Source organism: Strix uralensis, chromosome 5, assembly GCF_047716275.1.
Source record: "Strix uralensis isolate ZFMK-TIS-50842 chromosome 5, bStrUra1, whole genome shotgun sequence".
NCBI lineage: Eukaryota > Metazoa > Chordata > Aves > Strigiformes > Strigidae > Strix > Strix uralensis.
The window spans coordinates 35,138,904-35,157,841 of record NC_133976.1 but is presented as its reverse complement, the minus strand read 5'-3'; the positions used below and the strand labels follow the sequence as shown (position 1 = coordinate 35,157,841).

The 18,938-nt window shown below is 40.3% G+C and overlaps 1 protein-coding gene across 8 annotated transcripts in view; it reads left to right on the top strand.

The window, feature by feature from the left end:
* The first annotated feature begins 623 nt into the window (after positions 1-623).
* SCAF11 (SR-related CTD associated factor 11) overlaps positions 624-18,938 on the top strand; it is a 48,428-nt gene continuing 30,113 nt past the window's right edge. Inside the window, exons 1-3 of one of the 8 annotated variants that reach the window (XM_074870413.1) lie at positions 624-832; positions 16,969-17,044; positions 17,879-18,033. In XM_074870413.1, the coding sequence (XP_074726514.1) occupies positions 16,984-17,044; positions 17,879-18,033 (216 nt within the window). In that variant the 5' untranslated portion in view covers positions 624-832; positions 16,969-16,983. Of the gene's footprint in view, positions 833-914; positions 1,739-1,785; positions 1,805-16,968; positions 17,045-17,875; positions 18,034-18,938 lie in introns of those variants that run through there. The other 7 variants (XM_074870408.1, XM_074870409.1, XM_074870410.1 and 4 more) reach the window with 7 other exon arrangements.

The window sequence follows — 18,938 nt, the reverse complement described above, 5'->3', positions numbered from 1 at the left end:
GGCTGGGCCGAACCGGCTCGTCAGCCCCCACCGCCTTCTCAAGCGGGTCGCAGTCCTCTAGTCTCAGGGCTCCGTCCAAAGCTCCCTTTTGCCCAATTTTATTAAAATAATAATTTTTAAAAAAATTGCACTCGAGGTGCCCCGCGTCGCGGTCAGATGACGTGTCCGCCCGCGCGCCCCGCCCATGCCGCCGCGCCGCCACCAGGGGGCGCGCCCGCCCGCAACGTGCGGCCCCGCCCCGCCCCCCCCCCCGCCCCCCCCCCCCCCCCCCCCCCGCCCCGGCCCTGCGCGCCCGCCCCCCCTCCCATTGGCTCCTCGCCGGCCGGCGGCGGCGGCGGGTCACGTGCCCGCCCCTTCCCGCCTCCCTTCGCCCTCTCGCGACTCCCCCGCCCCTCCTCCCCTTCAAGACGGCGCTGGAGGACCTATCCCACAATGCCCTCGCCGGCGGCGCGGGACGGTTTGGAGGCGTCTCGCTGGCGGCCTGCGCCGCCCGCCGCCACGCCGCAGCCCTCCCACCGCCCTCCCTCCGGCCCCCCCCGCGGCGGAAGGCGGCGGAGCAGCGCCCCCCCGCGGTCCCCGCCGGCGCTGCGCATTCCCGGCCGCGCGTGGACATGTGGCCCGGCGGCCGCTGAGCGGGGCCCCGCCGAGCCCAGCCCGCCCTCCCGCCGCGCCTCCCGCCCGGGCGGACGCTCCTCGGCCGCAGCGGGGCGGCGGGCGCCGCTCCCGGAAGTCCCGAGGCGGCGGTGGCGGAGGAGGCGCGGGGAAGCGGAGGCTCTGTTTCATGCAGGCGGCCGCGGAGCAGTGACCGCGCGAGGGGACGCCGCGGCGCCAGGTGAACAGCGGCGCTCGGGGCCGGGGGCGGCGGGGGGCAGGCGCTTCCCTCGGGAGTTTCCGTGTGGGGCGGGAAAGTGTTCGGGGCCGTTTCCCCATGCGGGCCGGGGCAGGGCGCCGGCGGGAGGGACGGAGAGGGGGGGCGAGGCGGGCGGTGCTGCCGTCCCGCTCTGGCCGGGGCCTTCGCCTCCGCTCGGAGCCCGCCGGGCTCGGGTGCTCCCTCCCTTCCTCCCTCCCTCCTTCCCTCCCTCCGCTTCGCCGGGCTGAGGGCGGGGTTTGCTGCCGGCTCCGGCCGCGGGTTTTCCCCCGCTCCCCTCCCCTCCTCTCGCCGCCCCTGTCGTGGCGCCGGCCGGGAGCCTGGCCCGCCCCGGTGCTGGCGCTCGGCCGCCGTGACAGGCCGCTGCCGGGGCAGAGGGGGGCTCTCGGCCGCCCGCCTCGTCTCCCGGGGCGAGACGGGAAACAAAGCGGGGCGGCTGGGGCGATCCGCCGTTCCCAGGAGACCGCCGGCCCCCTCCGAGCCGAAAGCTTTTGTGAAGGCGCAACGGGTGGAGCAGCAGCCCTGCCCGGTGATCCGTGAGTGGGCTTAGCGCGGGGACCTCCCCGCCGTGGCGCGGGGCGGAACAAAGATCTCGGGCCGGGGAGGCACCGCCGTCCCTCTTCTTCCCGGGAGCGGCAGGCGCTGACCCGGCCGCCCGGAGTTGTAAATGCCGGCAGCGTTCGCTGGAAGAGCGTCTTGGAGCGGCAGGAGTTACTGGAAGACTTTGCAGTTGTGGGGAAGTTGCACGGAGAGGTTCAACTTAAAGCCCAGCTCTGCTTTTGTGCTGTTGTGGAATCGCGGCTGGCTTAAATATCGGTAAAGTTGCACAGAGTAACACTGGAACCTGGAAGCGGTACAGTTATCAAGCCAGTGAGAGACTCACCAGTTCTTCTTGTGTTTTACAGTACATTGTGTCCTATTTTTTTTTTCCTGCTTGTGAGTATTAAAAATAACATGAGCCCCAAATGTAACTCCTCTTTGACAACCTGTCTCCACGTTTATAACTTCAAAACAATTTTGGTAGAATTAAAATTGGTCCCCTTCCTCTCACAATGTTTTTATTTTAGACTATAGTAATTAATTTAAAGTTTTTAGGAAGAATGAGATAGCAGAGAGAGAGGCCAGGTAGTTAGTATCTGTTTAGTATCAGTAACTAGGTACTGTTAGCAAAGAATCATTTATTTAAAAAGTCGAGAGATAGTTAAGGCTGTTCACATCTAAGTAATAAAGATTGGAATGCCCCTGATTATTGAACAGCTATTTTAAGATTGTAATTTTATAGCTTTTTAGGGCTTTGGTAACCTTAAAGGGAGATGTAGCTAACTTGGTGTCTGATGTTATGTTTGTATATCACTAATGTATTGGGGGGGTTAATTTTCTTTCAGTGGATCACAGTTTTAAGTGAAGTGTAATCTGTCTTGGAGTTTTACTATGTGGGTATTCAGACTCTCTTACACGTGGAAGAAGAAGAATGGGGGAAGTCTTTAGTCATTTTGTTGTGGTTTCTTTCGATTTTAGCAGAAATAAATAGTAGGTTTCTGAAATGACAAAAATTTGCTATTATTTGGTCGATTATACATGGTAATCCATGTCTCTTCTGTTTTAACTGGAAAGCTGCATTTAGAGATTCACAAGATTTAAAAAAATGGATAGCATCCTCTTCAGTGGATAAAAAAGACTTGGAAATTATCCCAAGTACTTTTTCAAATGTTTCCTTTAGAATTTCTAGGAATATAATGTTTGTTGTTCTGTTTTCCTTAGATAGGATGAGAGATAGTTGGGGGAGGGAGGAGGCTATTTAGACTTTTAGTCACAATGTTTAAGTCTATTGTAGCTTTCCTTTTCAGTAGTTTACATTTGCTGTTTTGTCAATTTCCAGAGTGATAAATGTCCCAGATAAGAAATACATCCATTGTCTTTCATGTTCCACTTGCCTTAAAGTCTGCTTCTGAATAAGGCAGAATGGACAACAGCTTTGTGGCCTTGATGGGAGGGGTAATCTCTCATCCAAATGGTCTTGAAAGAGAATGTTTTTCAGACCTTCTTTAATAGCAGTAAACCTGAGTTCACTGGGTTCACAATTAGTATTCAGATTACCTTTAACATTGGGAACACTCCTCTAGTAATTTGAGGTTTTTTGAAGGTGAATTTATAGTGCTCAAACACAGTATGTGAAGATTGTCGAGTCTGACTGAACAAGGAGATGTAAGTTTATCTTATTCTCCAGTTATTCAGCTATCACTTTTGAAACATCCAAATGATAAAGAGTTTCTGTGTGCTCTGGTCTGACTGTAGTTTGACATGACTCTGCATGACTTCTAGCCTCTGGTTTTATAAAACTTGTACATGGTTCTGCTCATGATACATGATGATTGTGCTCTGGTTACAAACATCTGTTGTTTCGGGTTTTTTCCCCTGTTACGGAATTCTTTGCAGAATCTTCTCAGTTTTCTGTCCTGGGCACTAAAAAACCTGTGCAAAAACTATTACTAGGTGAAGCCAACTTTAAATTAAAGGGTGATTTTTATTTCAATTAATGTCATATTTAAACATACATGATATTAATGGGGGGAAAGAAACTGCTGGAAAAAGTTTGATGGATTGACTTGCCTTACTTACACCAAAATTCTTGAAGCCTGGCCTTCTTTCAGTCCACTCTTCAGTGTTGGGATTTTCTTTGCCAGCAATCTTAGTGAGGAAGAAAAAAATGTCCTTCCAGTTAATAGTAACAATAGTGACACGTGCAGTCCAGTGATTATTTAGTGCTGTCAACCATTGTTACCAGTTTGTCTGAATGAATTCTGAAATGGTTACAGTTAATCTGCTAAATCATTTAAGATTAAAGTAGTTTATAAATCTCAACATTTCTCTTTTTTTTTTTTTTTTTTGGAAGTTGGAGGTACAGTGTTAAACAGATTTATACCCTAACCATTCTGTAGTCATAAATACCAGAGGTTTCCAATGTGCATATTTCTTTAGAGCACTTCAAAACAAGGGCTAGTTCATGTCTTTTCAGCAGTGTAGGCACCTTTTGTTTCATCTGTATGTACTAGTCCACCTTGCCCTGAAGGTCAGTGACCTTGATCTGAGAGGATATGAGTGCAGTGACATTGTATCTTTGCTTCCCTACTTGTTTCATCTCTTCTTACCGAGCAGTTGAGGATACTGGCAGTTTGCAAGCAGAAAGCTGTGCACATCTCTAGTTTGGGTTTGAAATCTGCTTTGTTTTGGTACCCTGAACCACTTGTGTAGGATGATTCTCTTGTGTAGGAAGTTATCTGCAGTTGTGAAATAACAAATGGAGGACTGTGGCTGCTGGAAGATGGAAGGTGAATGTGTGTCTGTGTTTCTGTTCCCTAAAGCTGCAGCTCGGTTGTCCTGAACAGTTGTCCATCACCTCTACATCTGGGTCTGGTGGAGCACCAAAGGCACAGTGACTGCGTTGGAAGGGCTGTCCAAGGTTGAATGTGCATAATCTGTACTTCAGTGGCACCAGATTCAACAAGTAGTTTTATCCTGTCAGGAGTTAAAAAAAAAGTGCTAAGGAAGTTACATCTTACTTTTAGAAACATTCAGTTTTCCTACGTCTTATTTTTATGACATAGCAGATAGCTTTCCTTAAGACTTTTAACTGGAGAAACAAATTAACCAAATGTGGAAGTTGTCACTTTTAGGCTGGGGAAATTTTTGACAAAGGATGACCAAAATACTGCATTTAATTATGTATAAGTAGGCAAGCTTAAAATAAACTTTGTATAAAATGCATTTGTTCAGGTAATATATATATATACACACATATTCACCTGTGCATATATGCTTTCCAGTTGTGTATGTTGTGCTAAAATGAACATTTTCACCCATTCATTCTTTATTATCAAGTAATGTTGTCTCACAACTTATGTTGATGAAACAGTAGTATTACTCTTGTTTTTCTCCATTAGAACATAAAATTTGAATTTTAACTCAAAAATACTCCATCGCAGCAAGCATTTTATGGTTCTGTGGCCAGTGGTATTTCTTCTTAACTTTCTGAGATTATTTCAGATTATTTCGTGTGTGTGTATAAATATTTCTTTTAAAAAAGAATGAATATGTAGAGAGAACCGAGAGGAAGAAATGTCTTCCGGAAGCTGTTTTCTAAAGCCTAGTACTGTGGTAACTTCCAGCATCTGATCACTTTTTCTAGTAGACACTAATAATAATGTCTGTCTTAATGCAGTTTTTATTTAAAGATTGGTGAAGTCCCATTAAAATGCAATCTTTGTTCCTCTGTTATTAGGTCTGTAAGTACTGCTTAACTGTGATCTACCTTCAAAGGTACTATCTGTGAGTAAACCTGAGTGATGCGTTTAATGATGTTTGGAACTTTTCCAAGCTAGTATGAAATTGCTTGGAGATGTCAAGTGAGTTAACACTTGCTGTCTCTCTACTTACAACCTGGCTTTTGTTAGACTGCCAGCAGTAATGATGAATGTAAAATTCCATGGGATCAGCGTCTGATAGAAGTCTTCATGTATGTCCATAGCTTTAGATAGCAACACAGGTCAAAACTGCGGCAGTGAAGATTTCTACCTTTCTTGGTGTGCCACAGGAGAGATGGAGACCTTTACATGAAACTGAGGCTGTACTGGTATTCAAAACTTGAGTTTCTAAGTCGAATTGGAAGGTAGATGAGCGGTCTTAATTGGACTGCTCACTATCCAGAGCAAATGACTTCAGCAATTCTGAACATAGAACAGACAATTAAGTTCTTCACTGCTTTCTGTACAGCCACTGAATAAGCACTTCTATGCAGTTTTGCTTTTTTAAAACACTTTTAGTTTGTTACTTGTGATGTAAAAGGTAGTGACCCCTGTGGATAGATAGATGTAATGAAAAGTAATTGGAGATCCTATGAAACAGTTGGTGAAAAACAGCCTGTTAGGACTACCTTGAGCTCAATGGAGTTTTATTTTAGAGATGTTACCAAATAAAGATACCTGTAACAGTGAAGGTAAAGTATAGTCTTCTCTCTAAACCTATGCAATTGTGATTTTTAAGATGTAGTTTCATCAGCCCAAGTAAGAAAGGCATCTTATACAACTCTTGGATAAATCAGTTGGTACCACTGGTTATTTTGTGGTTGTTACTCTGGCAAGAAACTTTGAACGAGAATGGGGTTCATTATTGTAACGTGCTTCTAGTATTGCTTATGTGGGAAGCTTAAGTTCTTTTTGAAGCATTGCAGTGAGATAGATATGGTGACTGTAACCCAGAATGGTGATCAGCATGTTTTTCTATTAGCAGACTCTCTTCACAAGTTGAAAGGAAAGGTGATGGAGTTCAGGCTGTATTTTCAAGCACAGATCCAGCTTTTCCCTCTTGCATGGTTAATAGTTTCTGTTACATTTCATGTGTTGCTACTGGTGTTAAGGAAATCTTCTCTTATATACCTGTCTTTCATTCCTGGTCATGTTTTTCTGGCTTTATTTTAGCTATCTTGAAAGTTATCACTGAGTAAGGGCTGTGAAAGGAAGATCAACAGAAATTAAAACTGCTTGCTCCCTATCTATCTACGACTGCTGAAATGATGTCTAATGCATTGTTATTCTACAGATACTGTACGAGATTTGTGCAAAATACAATTACACTTAAAAATATTTCAGTTGTCATAAATCCTTTGCAAACTTTACTTTTCCACCATTTTCCAAAAATATAGAATTTATTTTTGTCCAAGATTTGTAAGAGGTTAGTGTAGGTCTTTAACTTGAGCTTATGAAATACTGTTATTCAAAGTCAAAAGGAGCTTGAGGACCATGTTTTTGACACCATAGCTTTCACCTAATACTTTTTTCAAAAGAGTATGCCTCAGAGAGGCAAAATACTTTCCAATAGCTATGTTATTTTCTTTCTTTTGTTTGTTTTTGAATCAATGTCTATATTTTACATGTAAGCTGAAATTACTTTTTGTGGAAACACATTTTTTTAATATCAGAAGAACATGTCATATCACTAAACTCTTGATTTGATGCTTAAAATGACAGAACAGCATGCTCTTAATAGAGGACTCAAATTCATTGTATTTTTATCAAATGTGTGTGTATGGTTCTATGCAATCTTCTGTAGTGGGTTTTTTCCATTTAAGTAAATCCATACAATTGTAGGGGAACCTATACATTACATAAATTCCGTTAGAGGGATGCCCTTCAGTTTGCAGTGTTTCAACATTTGGAAGATGAGAAATAAGACTACCGTGATGTAGGTGAAAGAAAAAATAATGGTAGTCTGTAACTGGACAATTGCATGCTATTCCTTTGCTGGATTCATCCCTTTCTTCTTTGGCTCAGTATAATTTTCTAATCACATACAACTCTGGTTTTGTTGCCCCGTTAATTTTTTGTGTGTTAAATGTGCTACTTGCCAATTGCTGCTGCCCCTGAGCTTTTGAGTTCAGTCTTAGTCCATCACTTTTGCTCATTGTTTTTCCTTCCACTGTTAAAAGGTCTTAGCTTTTCCACTTCTGTCTTTGCAAGGTCTTTTGGTTCAGCTCTTGCATCCGTGGTGTTTAAGTCCAGCTATTTGGGCATTTTAGGATGTTATTAAGAAAAATAAAGATGGTCTTCCTAGTTTCTTTAGCATCAGAGAAATGATTGCAACAAGTCCTGCTGTGTTGCCATAGCACTGGCTGAACTATGCTCATTCATCTTGTGGGAATGTTGCATGTGCAGTGTAGCAATGGGATAGGAACTTCAAACTATTACTGTATGCTAAGCACAGATCCAGTTTATGGGGAGAAAAATTAAATGCAATGACTAGAAAGACTTCTTGAGTAAATGCAACCTTTTTTTCCCCATATCTATGACATGGCTAGATTTGAAAGGGTTGCTTGTGTGGAACGTCTGTTCTTGATCTTTGTGACCCCCTGCCAAGTATCTGCTCTTTGGTGGAAAGCATGAAAATACTAGTGCTTCTAAGTGGCTAGAAAAAAAGTACTACTTTTTTTTTAAAAAACTGATTTTTGGAAATGGCTGAGCCATTTTTGCTGACTTTGGTATGAAATGCTATTCCTTCCAGCTGCAAAAGTATGCATGTGACTAAGGACCCTCAGCAGCCAAAGGCAAGGTCATGAGTTTTTGCTGATTTGATTTAGTTGCTTGAACCATGTGCACCATGACAATAGTACCTAATCCCCAAGTAGTTCCTGTTATTTGTAAATCTCAATTTCACCCAGTTTAGTCACAGATTACATGGAAGAAACATCTAAGTGCTGAATTGTACATTTTGTGAGAGAACATTATGTATGCTGTTTTCTCTTTCCTATTTCTTTGCATTAAGTTAATCACTGTGGTACTTCAGTGTTTTATCAGCAGTATATGAAACAGCATGATTTAGCCAGCACACATGCATGTTCTCCCTACAGGGGTGGTTTTAGTATAGGGCTGCTTCTGTTGAGAGTCTTATCGTACACATGCACACATGAAAGAGCACAGTACATATTGCCTTCTATTGAAAATACTGTTTTGGAAAGCAAAATAGGGTGGTCTTTTAATTTCTGTGAATATACATTTCATCATCTTGTATAAGTCTTTAGAAGGTTCTATTCATTCTGTCGTCTGTATAAATGAAGCTGTTTTTTCTTGGGGGAGTTAACCATGGCTCCAATGAGCGTTCCTTCTCATGGCTGTCATGGACCCAGCTGTGCGCTTCTGTAAAGATTAGGTCTGGGATTGTCTTGTATAATTCCGATCATCTTTGGAAAGCAGTGTTATGAGTGGCAGCTTTACTGAGGAGCTACCTTGCAAAACTGCCTCAGTTCAGTGCATAGGAAAACTTGGTGGCTTTGTCCTCGCTCCTATTGCATTGTCAAAAGCTGACAGGCTTGGGTAACTTAGTTTGTCCTCTGGCAGAGCGGAAAGGGGTTTTCTCACAAACTTGAGAAATATCACTGAAGAGCCAGTAGGAATGCAAGCATAACTTTAAATTACAGGTTGGATTTGATCAGGTGAATATATACTTTGAATCAAATGAGACTGTGCTGTGACAACTAACTCCCCAAGGTGCTACTTTTTTTTTTTTTTTCTTTGCTTACTAGCAAGTTTAGCTTCATCTAGTTCTCAGTCAGGGAACTGAATTTGCCTAAGCACCGGGCCATCTTTGTTGTCAGTGGTCACCCTGAACTTACTTGGGCATGTAATGTCATGTGGTCTGATGAGTTAACCTCCCAGCTGCTGGCAGATACTGAAAATCCTGGAGGGATGATTTAGATTGACTTGTGGAGGAATCTGTTGAAGAACAGTTTCTCATTGCTGCTTACTAGGTATGAGCCCCTAAAATGAGTTCAGGAGACATCCTAAACTTCTTCCACCTATCCTAGTGGAACAAGTGTTTATGGTTGACAGTGCAGAAAGATGAGAAATGAAATTTGCCTTCTGTAGATAATTACCCATCGGTGCCAGTAAGGTAACTGTAGTTCAGTACCAAACTCAGATTTGTCATGTCTAACTGCTGTGCAAGCTTGTAATCAGCTTTCCTTCACCTCTTTGTGAGCTTCCTCACAAAGGGGCTCAGCCTTGTGTGATAGCATGTTGAGAACAGATGTTTACAGGGAAACTTTCTTCAGTGTGTTTTTGATTAATATCCTTTTGATGCTTTAACTATTTTGGTCAAACATCATATCTCTTCTGGCTTGTGGAAGTATCAGTGTTTATGTGGGTTTTCCCAGTAGTTATGTGGATGCTCCTGATTCTGATGAGCAAAGCAGCCATTGCATGTGTGTCATCTTTGGGGGGAGGAGGGGGTGATACAACAGTGTTTCACAAACCCTGGTGCCTTGTGTTGTCTTAAGTTATCTACTACTTAAGACTCATAAAATGGCTCAGTCTTTTGGATGATTTCTTGGGGTGGGATCTGGAATTTCAGTGAAGACTGATAGCTTTATTATCAGTTGAATTTTAGAACAAGATTTTTGAGTTCGTCGTTTTGTTACTGCTTGTTTGCCAGTGCTAATGGTTCTTCTGTAATAAAGAAAAATAAGGATGTAGGTTACTAGGTAAAAAACAATGAGAACTGGTTATTTTGGGAAGGAAAGGAACATGAAGGCTGATAGATCAGGGGGCCAATTGCTTGACTGGTATTCTGAGGTGAAGGGATGTTTGTCCTATGTGCGAGTTTCCCAGTACAGAGAGAGATGGCAGGTTCCTTAATAAACACCTGTTAGTGATACTAACTTTGTTACTATTTTCAGCATCTGATAGGTGTAAATCTGTTGGGTCTTGGGTTTCTTTTGCCTTTGATAATAACTCTTACTTAAGACCATTAAATCGGCTCCATGCTGTTGTTAGAGGTATTAATAGAAAAGTGCAAGTTTTGTGATTTCCCCCCCCCCCCCCCCCCCCCAGGTTGATAGTCTGTCTGGTTTAGTTCTGTACTGTACTGAAGCTTTTTGGATAGTGACTTTTCTAAGTAGAACTGGAACATGGTTATTCTCCCTTACACATCTGTATACCCTATCATGAATAAAGTATTCTTCAGTTACTGTTAGTATTTGTAGAATACTAAAGAAACTTGTGGATCAGCATGACTTGTCATACATGAAATGCTACTGCTAACATTGTTTGGCTACCTTCTTATACCGTCCAGTAAACTGAAGTGTTTTAAATGCTAGACACTAGAGTTCAATCTGATTTGTAGCAGCACTTCAACACATAACATTCTGTAAAAGACATGGTGTGTCCACCACAGTTTATAGAATATTCTGAAATATCTGAGGTCTTATCAGAGCACAAAGATGTCATTTTATGTTTTACCTATGTCTTGCAGGTGCTTTTTTGTTAAACTCCAGTGAGGAACACTGCCTACTCCCTTGACTTAACATTAGAAGGTCTATATGGCAGGTTTTGAGCTAGTTTATGATTATAAGCTCTATAGGGGAAGGAGATTGCCTTGCATGTGTCTCCACTGTAAGGTTCTAAATCTTCCTTGAAACTCCTGGCTCTTCAGATGGTCAGACAGGTTACTAGATGATAATTGCTGCATCTGATCCACTGCAGCAGCTCCTTAAGCTTTACTTTCACATTTCCATTGAGTTGTGCATGCCTCCTTGCTTAGGAGGCAGTTATGATGTTGTCCTGTATACTTCTCTGAGTGCTGACTGGACGTGAGTGTTGAGTGTCCACAGCTGCTATTCACTTTGTTATTGTTGAGGTGGCCACAAAAATGAAAGGACTGAATCTAGCAGGGACATAGCTGTAGCCACAGCATCGGCAATGTAAGTGTGCTTGTCAGTGTCTTGCTGCTAGATTGCAGAAAAATAAATTGTGAGGAGGGTATCCACTGCGTTGTTCTAGGTTGTTGGTTTTTTCTTCTTTTGTGTAGGAAAGGGGAAGGTCGCCAGAAGGCAGTGTACTGTTTAGGGTGGTAGAATTCTAGCCATTTGGCTTTGACAGTTCCCCTGTGACATTACCCTGCATTTTCACAGACTTGGCAGGTAATCTAGGTACTGCTATGTCCTTGAAGGGGGGTAGTTTGACAACAAAGTCTTAGCTATTCTAGCACCTTGCCACTGCCAAAAGGGGCAATCCCGTTTTATGTCTTCCCTCCCCCATTTTGTCGCTTGCAATTTCTTTGATACACATGTGGTTCTTAGCTGAGTCTGCTCACCATCACTAGTAGTGAGAAACAGAGCTGTTTCTTTTGGTGGCAGCAAGCTGTTAGATTAGATTAGCTCTCTTGGGTAATTGCATTCTTAGAAGGTCTGGAAAAACTCTTTAAATCAGTGTCTCCTTGCCTGAATAGCACTTACTCTTTCAAAGACACTGGATCTACATGAATAGGCCTAAACCACCTATAGAAAAAGGTTTCTCTTTCTATTCCCCAAAGCATAGCACTGGTCTCTTTCTTTCTCTTCATCTTTGTTGGTTCTATGGCATTCCCAAAGACCAGGTGCAATTTGAGCATACAAAGAGCAAAGATCCTCTTTAAGGCTTCTCTTTTGAGTGTGCCTGTTGGTTCTATTCTCACTAATGTTCTGGGCCATGAGATTTTGCTACACAAAGGAGCAAATCCAGGATAAGTGCTTCCAGATCCTCAGTTTAGCCCTCATTTATTGAAGGGCAAACAACATTACTGAATTGTCACTTGAAACAAGACTACCTTCCAGGCTTTTCAGACAAATATAAAAGGTTTTCCAAATTTAAAGAGCTGTGAAGGTTCTTGATGTACTTTTGCAACTACCCAATAGTGCCTTTTTTTTTTTCTTGAAGTATGTGTTGAGTTAGATTTAGTGATAGAGTAGGTAAAAAGGTTTTCAAATGTTCAGCTGTCCTTGGAAAATACTAAGTGTTTCCTCAGCCCATCTCCAAGATGGCACAAGTTTTCAAAAACTTTAATCAGCAGCATTTGCCACATAATGGTCCAGAGGTTATGGTAAGCCCATATGGGCAACTTCAGAGGACACTGTGTGTACTGCTTTTAATTACTAAAAAACCCTCTGTTTTCATAAATGTGGCTAATTATCAAGATCTGTTTTCATTAAAAACATGCGAGCCCAGGAAGAGTCTTAAACCTCCTTCCAAGGTTTCTTAAAGACCAGGAAAAGGCACAGGGCAGAATAGACTCCTACTTACTGCTGGCCAAAATTTTGATGGGAGTAAAGGGTGTTACTGTAGTTTTATTAAGCAAATAATTTCTGCAAACAATGTATGGCTGACTGTTGTTTCAGTTTTGAAACTGGTTGTTTCTTGAGTTAGTAAAGAAATCAAAACACAAGTACTGCAGTGCCACAAATACTTTTTAAAAGAAGAGAAAATATTTTTAATAAAAACACAACAGTCAAAATAAGGTGCTCCTGTAAGTATTGATGCAACGTGTATCTAAGAAGTTAAAAGGTTAATTACAAATGTTTCTGAAGAGAAGTCTAAGGGAACAAGAATAAAGCCAGTCATGGATATCATTTTGCACTTGCTTACTGGAGATCTTGTTGCATGTGTTCTTGATTTCCATCCCCCTTAACTCTTGACCAAATGTACTTCTGTGTAGATAGGTCCCTAGACTGTTACTGCATTGGAGGAAGGGTGTATTTAGCTATTGTGTTTTATTGACATGACATAAAGAATGTTTGTAAAGACTTTGTCTTGTAGTTAGTCAAAAAAGGAGACGTGCTAATTTCATGCGTCACTTATAATTAGACTACTACAGACTTTCATCAGATGATTCTTCTGTGTCATTAATTTTAAGATATTAATGTAATAGATTTTAGTTCAATAGGAAATTCAGTTACATGATTTTGAATAGACCAGGTTTTTTCTTTCTGCATGCACAGTGAATTAGTGTTGAAATACATCTGTATTTTTGTTATGAACTGTATGAAGTAGTTTGTACTAATAGAAAAGGTAAACGATGCTTACATTTTTGTGATACAGAAGATTGTTTAGTGTGTAAATGGCACATATAGCAGTTTGCTTTGTGGAGTTAAGTACATCATGAAGCTACGTTCTTCAGATGGACAGTGATTAATATATTCCCAGGTTCTACAATTAACTTTGTTTAAGCACTTCTTTTGGTAAATGTCTTTGGCTTCTGCCTTCAATGAAGACAAGAACAGGAATTTCTTTTGAACTATAACCTAGAGACTTAAATATTTAACTCCTTTAAGTATAATGAGGGGTGTACTTGTATAGTGTCCTTGTTCACTGTTTTCACTTTAATAGACTAGAGTATTGCCTTATCTCCGATGTGAAATTAAATAAGGTATTTCTCTTACAAAGTAATTCAGTTGAAAACTTACAAGCACCAGAAAACTACCATCTTGGCTGAAATGCTTTGCTGTCTTTAGGCATTCTTATAAAGTATTTTATCTGTAGAGTTGTGGGAGGGTTGGTTTTCTTTTTGTCAGCACTAACATGGCATAGTGCTTGTTGCTGTCTTGACAAATGCCTTACATGTCTGGGCCTTGGGGTATTTCTAATATTTCACATCAACTGAATGATTGTAACTAAAGGTATGATGTGCAGGTCATGAGTCATTGGAATTTGGTAGAAGTACTCTTTGGGCATTAGCATTCTTATAATACGTTAGCCTGATCGTACATGAGTAGACGTTGATGCGGGCATAATATGATCTTCCCGTGAGCTCGTACAACTTGGTAACAGGGAAAATGACAAAAAAAATTGATCTCACTTCTGTCACTGTGTCCCCCCAGTCAAGACTACAGATTTCTTATGGCATGCAGCTGGAATGAAAAAGTCTGGGAAATACTTCCAAATCTTCTTAAAGTTTAAAACAATCTAAAGGACTGTATCACATTTTGGGACAAAAGAGATCTGTTTTCTGTGCTGTCTACTACTGCTAAACCACTACGTTCTCTTTTCCTAACTCTGTTTTTAATTTCATAAATTTAACATCTATCTTTAGTGTTAACTCATTCTGCTATTCCAATGTGGGTGATGCCTCTTTTAAAATAGTGGAGAAAGTCTTTCCGAAGTTAATTTGTTAAATAATATGTAAAATTTGATTGTCTTATTTAGAAATATTTCTATCTCAGTAATATTCTTCTGCTGCATTGAGAAATGCACAGCATCAAACTGACAAAAGGTGTGTTGTGCAGTGATCTGAGATGCATTGGTGATACTCAATATCTGTTTAAATAATAGGCCTGTTAGAAGAACAATGTAAACACCATGTAAATGTTTTCAGTTGATGTACCTCTTGAATTTACTGATTTTTCTGTCAGTTTTAGGATCTCTGTCTAATTATTGTAACTGCAAGAATTTGTGGGATGTCTTTGTGTCTGGAAAGAGTACAATGGAGAAAAGGTTACTTTTTCGGGGAGAAGGGGATCTAAAGAGCTTCTATGGGTTCTATTTCTGCTGTCTGACTTAGTGAACTCAAGACCTCTGTTATAATAAACATGAACTCTACAGCTGTTGCTTAAGTTACAGTTTGGTGCCTAGATTGTGTCTATTTAAAACCTTTTCTGTGGATGCAGAGTGCAGAATTCTTGATCTTGTCTTTAAATGGTCTCAGCTGTGATGTGTCCTGGGACTTTTAGGGTTGAAGGAGGTTTGAGCACAGCTTGTGGATTTTTCTGCTTCTGTGAAGCATTGCTGAGGCTTTGTTAAGACACAGAGCAGAAGGAATGTTCTTATGTTTTATATATAAAAGCATTTATACCACACACCACCACATGATTTAAATTGTTTGGGACCAAAGCCACTTAAGTCCTCTTGCAAATCAAAATGAAAACAGACTCGATCTCATATTTTAAGTTCATTAGGTTTGATGGTCTTACCTGTCCTAATTTGATGCAGATTTTGCTTTATTTAAGGCATTAAATTTTAAAGTAGCAGTTTGGCTTTTGTTGGGTTTCATCTTCCCAGCCTGCAAAGGATAATAGGCGGTGGTCTGGTCAGTGATTGTTCTACTAACAAGACTTGTGTACAACTTACGGCATTCACTGCAACACAGTTTGTGTTAATATTAGTGCTAGTAACTGCTCTACAGTTGATGACATCCTAATGATTTTAATCATTTTTTTAATCAAAATAGGATAGCAGTGTAGACGGAAAATTCCCTTGTAGCTAGGCTTCTGTTTCCTTCTCCCATCCCTTTCTCACACCCTCCATTGACTTGATTCACATGTTCCTTTTGGGGGATTAAAAAGTAGTTTCTAATGGGAACATTAAAGCCATTTAGAATTCTAATTACAGACTTCTAATTAGCCTCACAGTTTTGACCATTTATTTAATGAACTGTCTGTGTTTGAGACTCACAGATCAGAGTCCTGCTTTCTTGGATTGCCTAAGAAATTGAGAAGTGTGTTATGTGATGGGTATCTGTGGAAATGTTTCTTAGTAAAAAGAAATGATTCTTAAAACACTTCCTGCTGCTAAGATCAAGCAATAAAAGACTTGATAGGAAGAAAAGTTTTGGGAGGCAAATTCTGTCTCCTGGATATCCAGGTGGTAAAGGGAAACCAGTGTAGTTTGTAGGTGAAGCAGGAGGAAGCTCAGCTGAGGAACATGATTGTGGTGTTCTCAGTTCTGTCCTGCTGCTTTTTCTAGCAAAGGCGTTAAAGAGTAAGCGGTTTGAAACCTCAGTCAGTTTGCTTCAGGTTTGAATGCTTAAGTAGTAGATCTTGGTAATTTCTGATTTCTTCAATCTCTTGTGAAGTTTTAATTTGTTCTTTTAAATAATTTTTAAAGCTTTATATGGTTCCAACAAAACTGCTAGTCCCTCTAGGACTGTTGGGTTGAAGCTTTAGGTGCTTATACCATCTCTGCTGGGACTACAGGAGTTTGAAATGTAGGAGATTCAGTCCTTGGTGTAGATGCCTTTTTTTTAAGTGTGTTTCATTCTACACGTGGTAGGTAAGCCTACAAAGAACTTACACTTGCTGTTTCTCATGTGAGATCAAATTCTTTGAACCTATATGATGTGGATCACAAGGATATTCTCTGTTCATGTTATTCTTATTTCATACTGCTTGTCTGCAGAACGGGGAAGAGGTGCATCCTCCCTATTCATGGTACTCCACTGCACCTGTGCTTGTGACCTGTCCCTTGTTTGATGATATACCTTTACCTGGATTATTTTTGACTGCCAGTAGTTCTAATTGTATGACAAAAGCAAGAAGCAAGCAGATGTAAGCTGCTTTCATTTTTCTCACTTGCCACTACTATGGTGATGCTAGGTGTGGAAAGCAACTATTTTTTGGTGCTTGTGTGTTCAATTTTGTTGCTTCAACCATTTGTGAAGGACAATTTGCAGATGTTAGTTACTGCAGTGTTAGGTGGGGTGGTTTGCATAGAAATTTAGCAATGTATTTAACTTTTTAAAATGAAAGCATCATTGGTGGTCTTAAACACTACGAAAACTTTTCTTTTGTTGAACAAAGACAATTTTCAGTTGGAAGTATCAGTTGCTAGACTGCACTGATGATGCTTATAAACTGCAAACAGATTGTAAATGATCTATATTTAACTCTTAATGTCATACGTTTCTACTCTACAAAGGTATAAAGATATGGAGAGCACTGGAGAGCACTCATTAAATCCATAGTGGTCATTTTTATTTTCAAGTTGTAATCTAAATGAACTGTGTAAACTGTTTCTATGTTTTTCCAGACTACATTTTGTAAGATGAACAACAGAAAGCAATGTATTCAAGATACTGAAGGTCAGAAGCATGAAGGCATGGAAGGTAAAGTGTGTGTGTGTGAAAATATTCAAATATTCAGGTTCAAGCTGTGAATGTCAGGTTTTACGCTTGCTCTCTCAATTAGTGTGCTGCTTGTTTTGAAAGAAGTTGTGTAAACATAGCCACTGTCTCAGCATAGTACTTTTCTTTGGCCTGTGGGGTCCGCAGATACTTTCCTGTCTCTTCCGTTTTTAACTTGCTGACTTGCAGCAGAACAAGATGGGGATAGCAATTGTTATTTGAAAAAAATAATTAATGTAGATTAAAATTCCTCGCAGAAAAGTGCTTGCATTTTTATATTCTGAAAACAATTTCTGAATTTAACAACATTGGGAGCATTTTCTATTTAATGTACATAATGAGGTAAATATTTGAGGATGTTCAGATTAAAATAGTTCTAAGACTGGAAAACTAAAGTAAAGGGTAGACGATGTGTATATAAGATAATGAGTATAGAATATGCTGGTCTAATTTATTTCATGGAGAGAGAGTGCAAATGTCCGAGGAGAAAGGACTCAGGAGAACAATGTCTAAATGATTACATGGTTAATAGGAAATGCTGTGTGATGCTGTATTTATATAGCACTAGAGCTAACTTTCTTTAGTTTTAATAGCAAATATTGGTATAGTAGTCTATGAAGTATGTTGTGTAGTGTTTTACACCTGAAATACATTCCTTTAACCACTCTGGCCAGTGTCTTGACTGCATTAGACCCGAAAACTTGATTAACTTGCTTTTAAATACAGAAAAATGTATCTTATTGCCTTATTCAAATCTAGAAGGACTTTGTTTCAAAAACTGTCAAAAATTCTAAGTGTCAATGTTAATAATAGCAGGTGAAGAAAACGAAGAAAGTTGTTCCTGTTCTGCTTTATTATGTGACGGTGACACATGCCCCATCTGCCTGAACTGCCTTCTAGAACAAGAGATTGGTTTTCCTGAGAACTGCAGTCATACCTTCTGCATGACTTGTATTCTTAAATGGGCTGAGGTAAGACTGAGAACCAAAGTGTGTGTTTATTTTTAAGTGAAATCTATTGCATCTAATAACTACAGATTTTTTAAGAGAATAAGTTATGCATTCTGACTTGGCACAGAAGTGTTTCAATGACCAGTTTGTAAATAGATCATAGGAAGCTTTCTCCTCAGTGCAATAAACTACTTTGTGTTTTCTTTCACCAGACATTCTGACTTACTAATGGTTGCTACAGATTAGGGATCAGTAAAAAAATGGTGTTGGCTGTTTGGAAGATCAGACAGTATTATGTACATGTCTTAATATTGCAGTGTCATTAGCTTAATCTTATTTTGTTACCCCTTATGGTATTTGTCATACTGTCAACTCTTAAGGCTGGGACCAGTATGTTTTCATGTTAGTCTACAAAATGAGTCTGATAAAACCTTGGTTTTCTAACTCTAAAGAGAATTCAGCTAAAAAGTGTAATGCTATTCTGAATTTAAAATTTTCATTTTAATTATGGCTATATGATCTATGTCAATACCTTTGTAGATAGTTCTGGAACCTTAAAGAAAAATGACTTATTGAACAAATTCTTAGTGACCTTGTTCTATTTAGTTCTATTTTTCCTCACATATGTCCAGTAATCATTGCATTAAGTCTTTGGTATCTTTACCTTTCCTGTAACTTTTTCAATTGTCAATATAAAACACCAAATTAGAATTGCTTTATACTATATTGGGGGGGGTGCTCAAACGAGATGCTGCTTAATATACTTACTTATATATTTTTTTAACTTACTATATTTTTAACTTTAATTTTTGTGTTATTTATTACTGAAGGTAAACAGTAACAAATCACTTCTTTCTGAAGATTTTGTATGAACTTCAGAGTGTTGAAAAAAGCTGCTTTAGATTCGCAAACCAGATAATAAACTA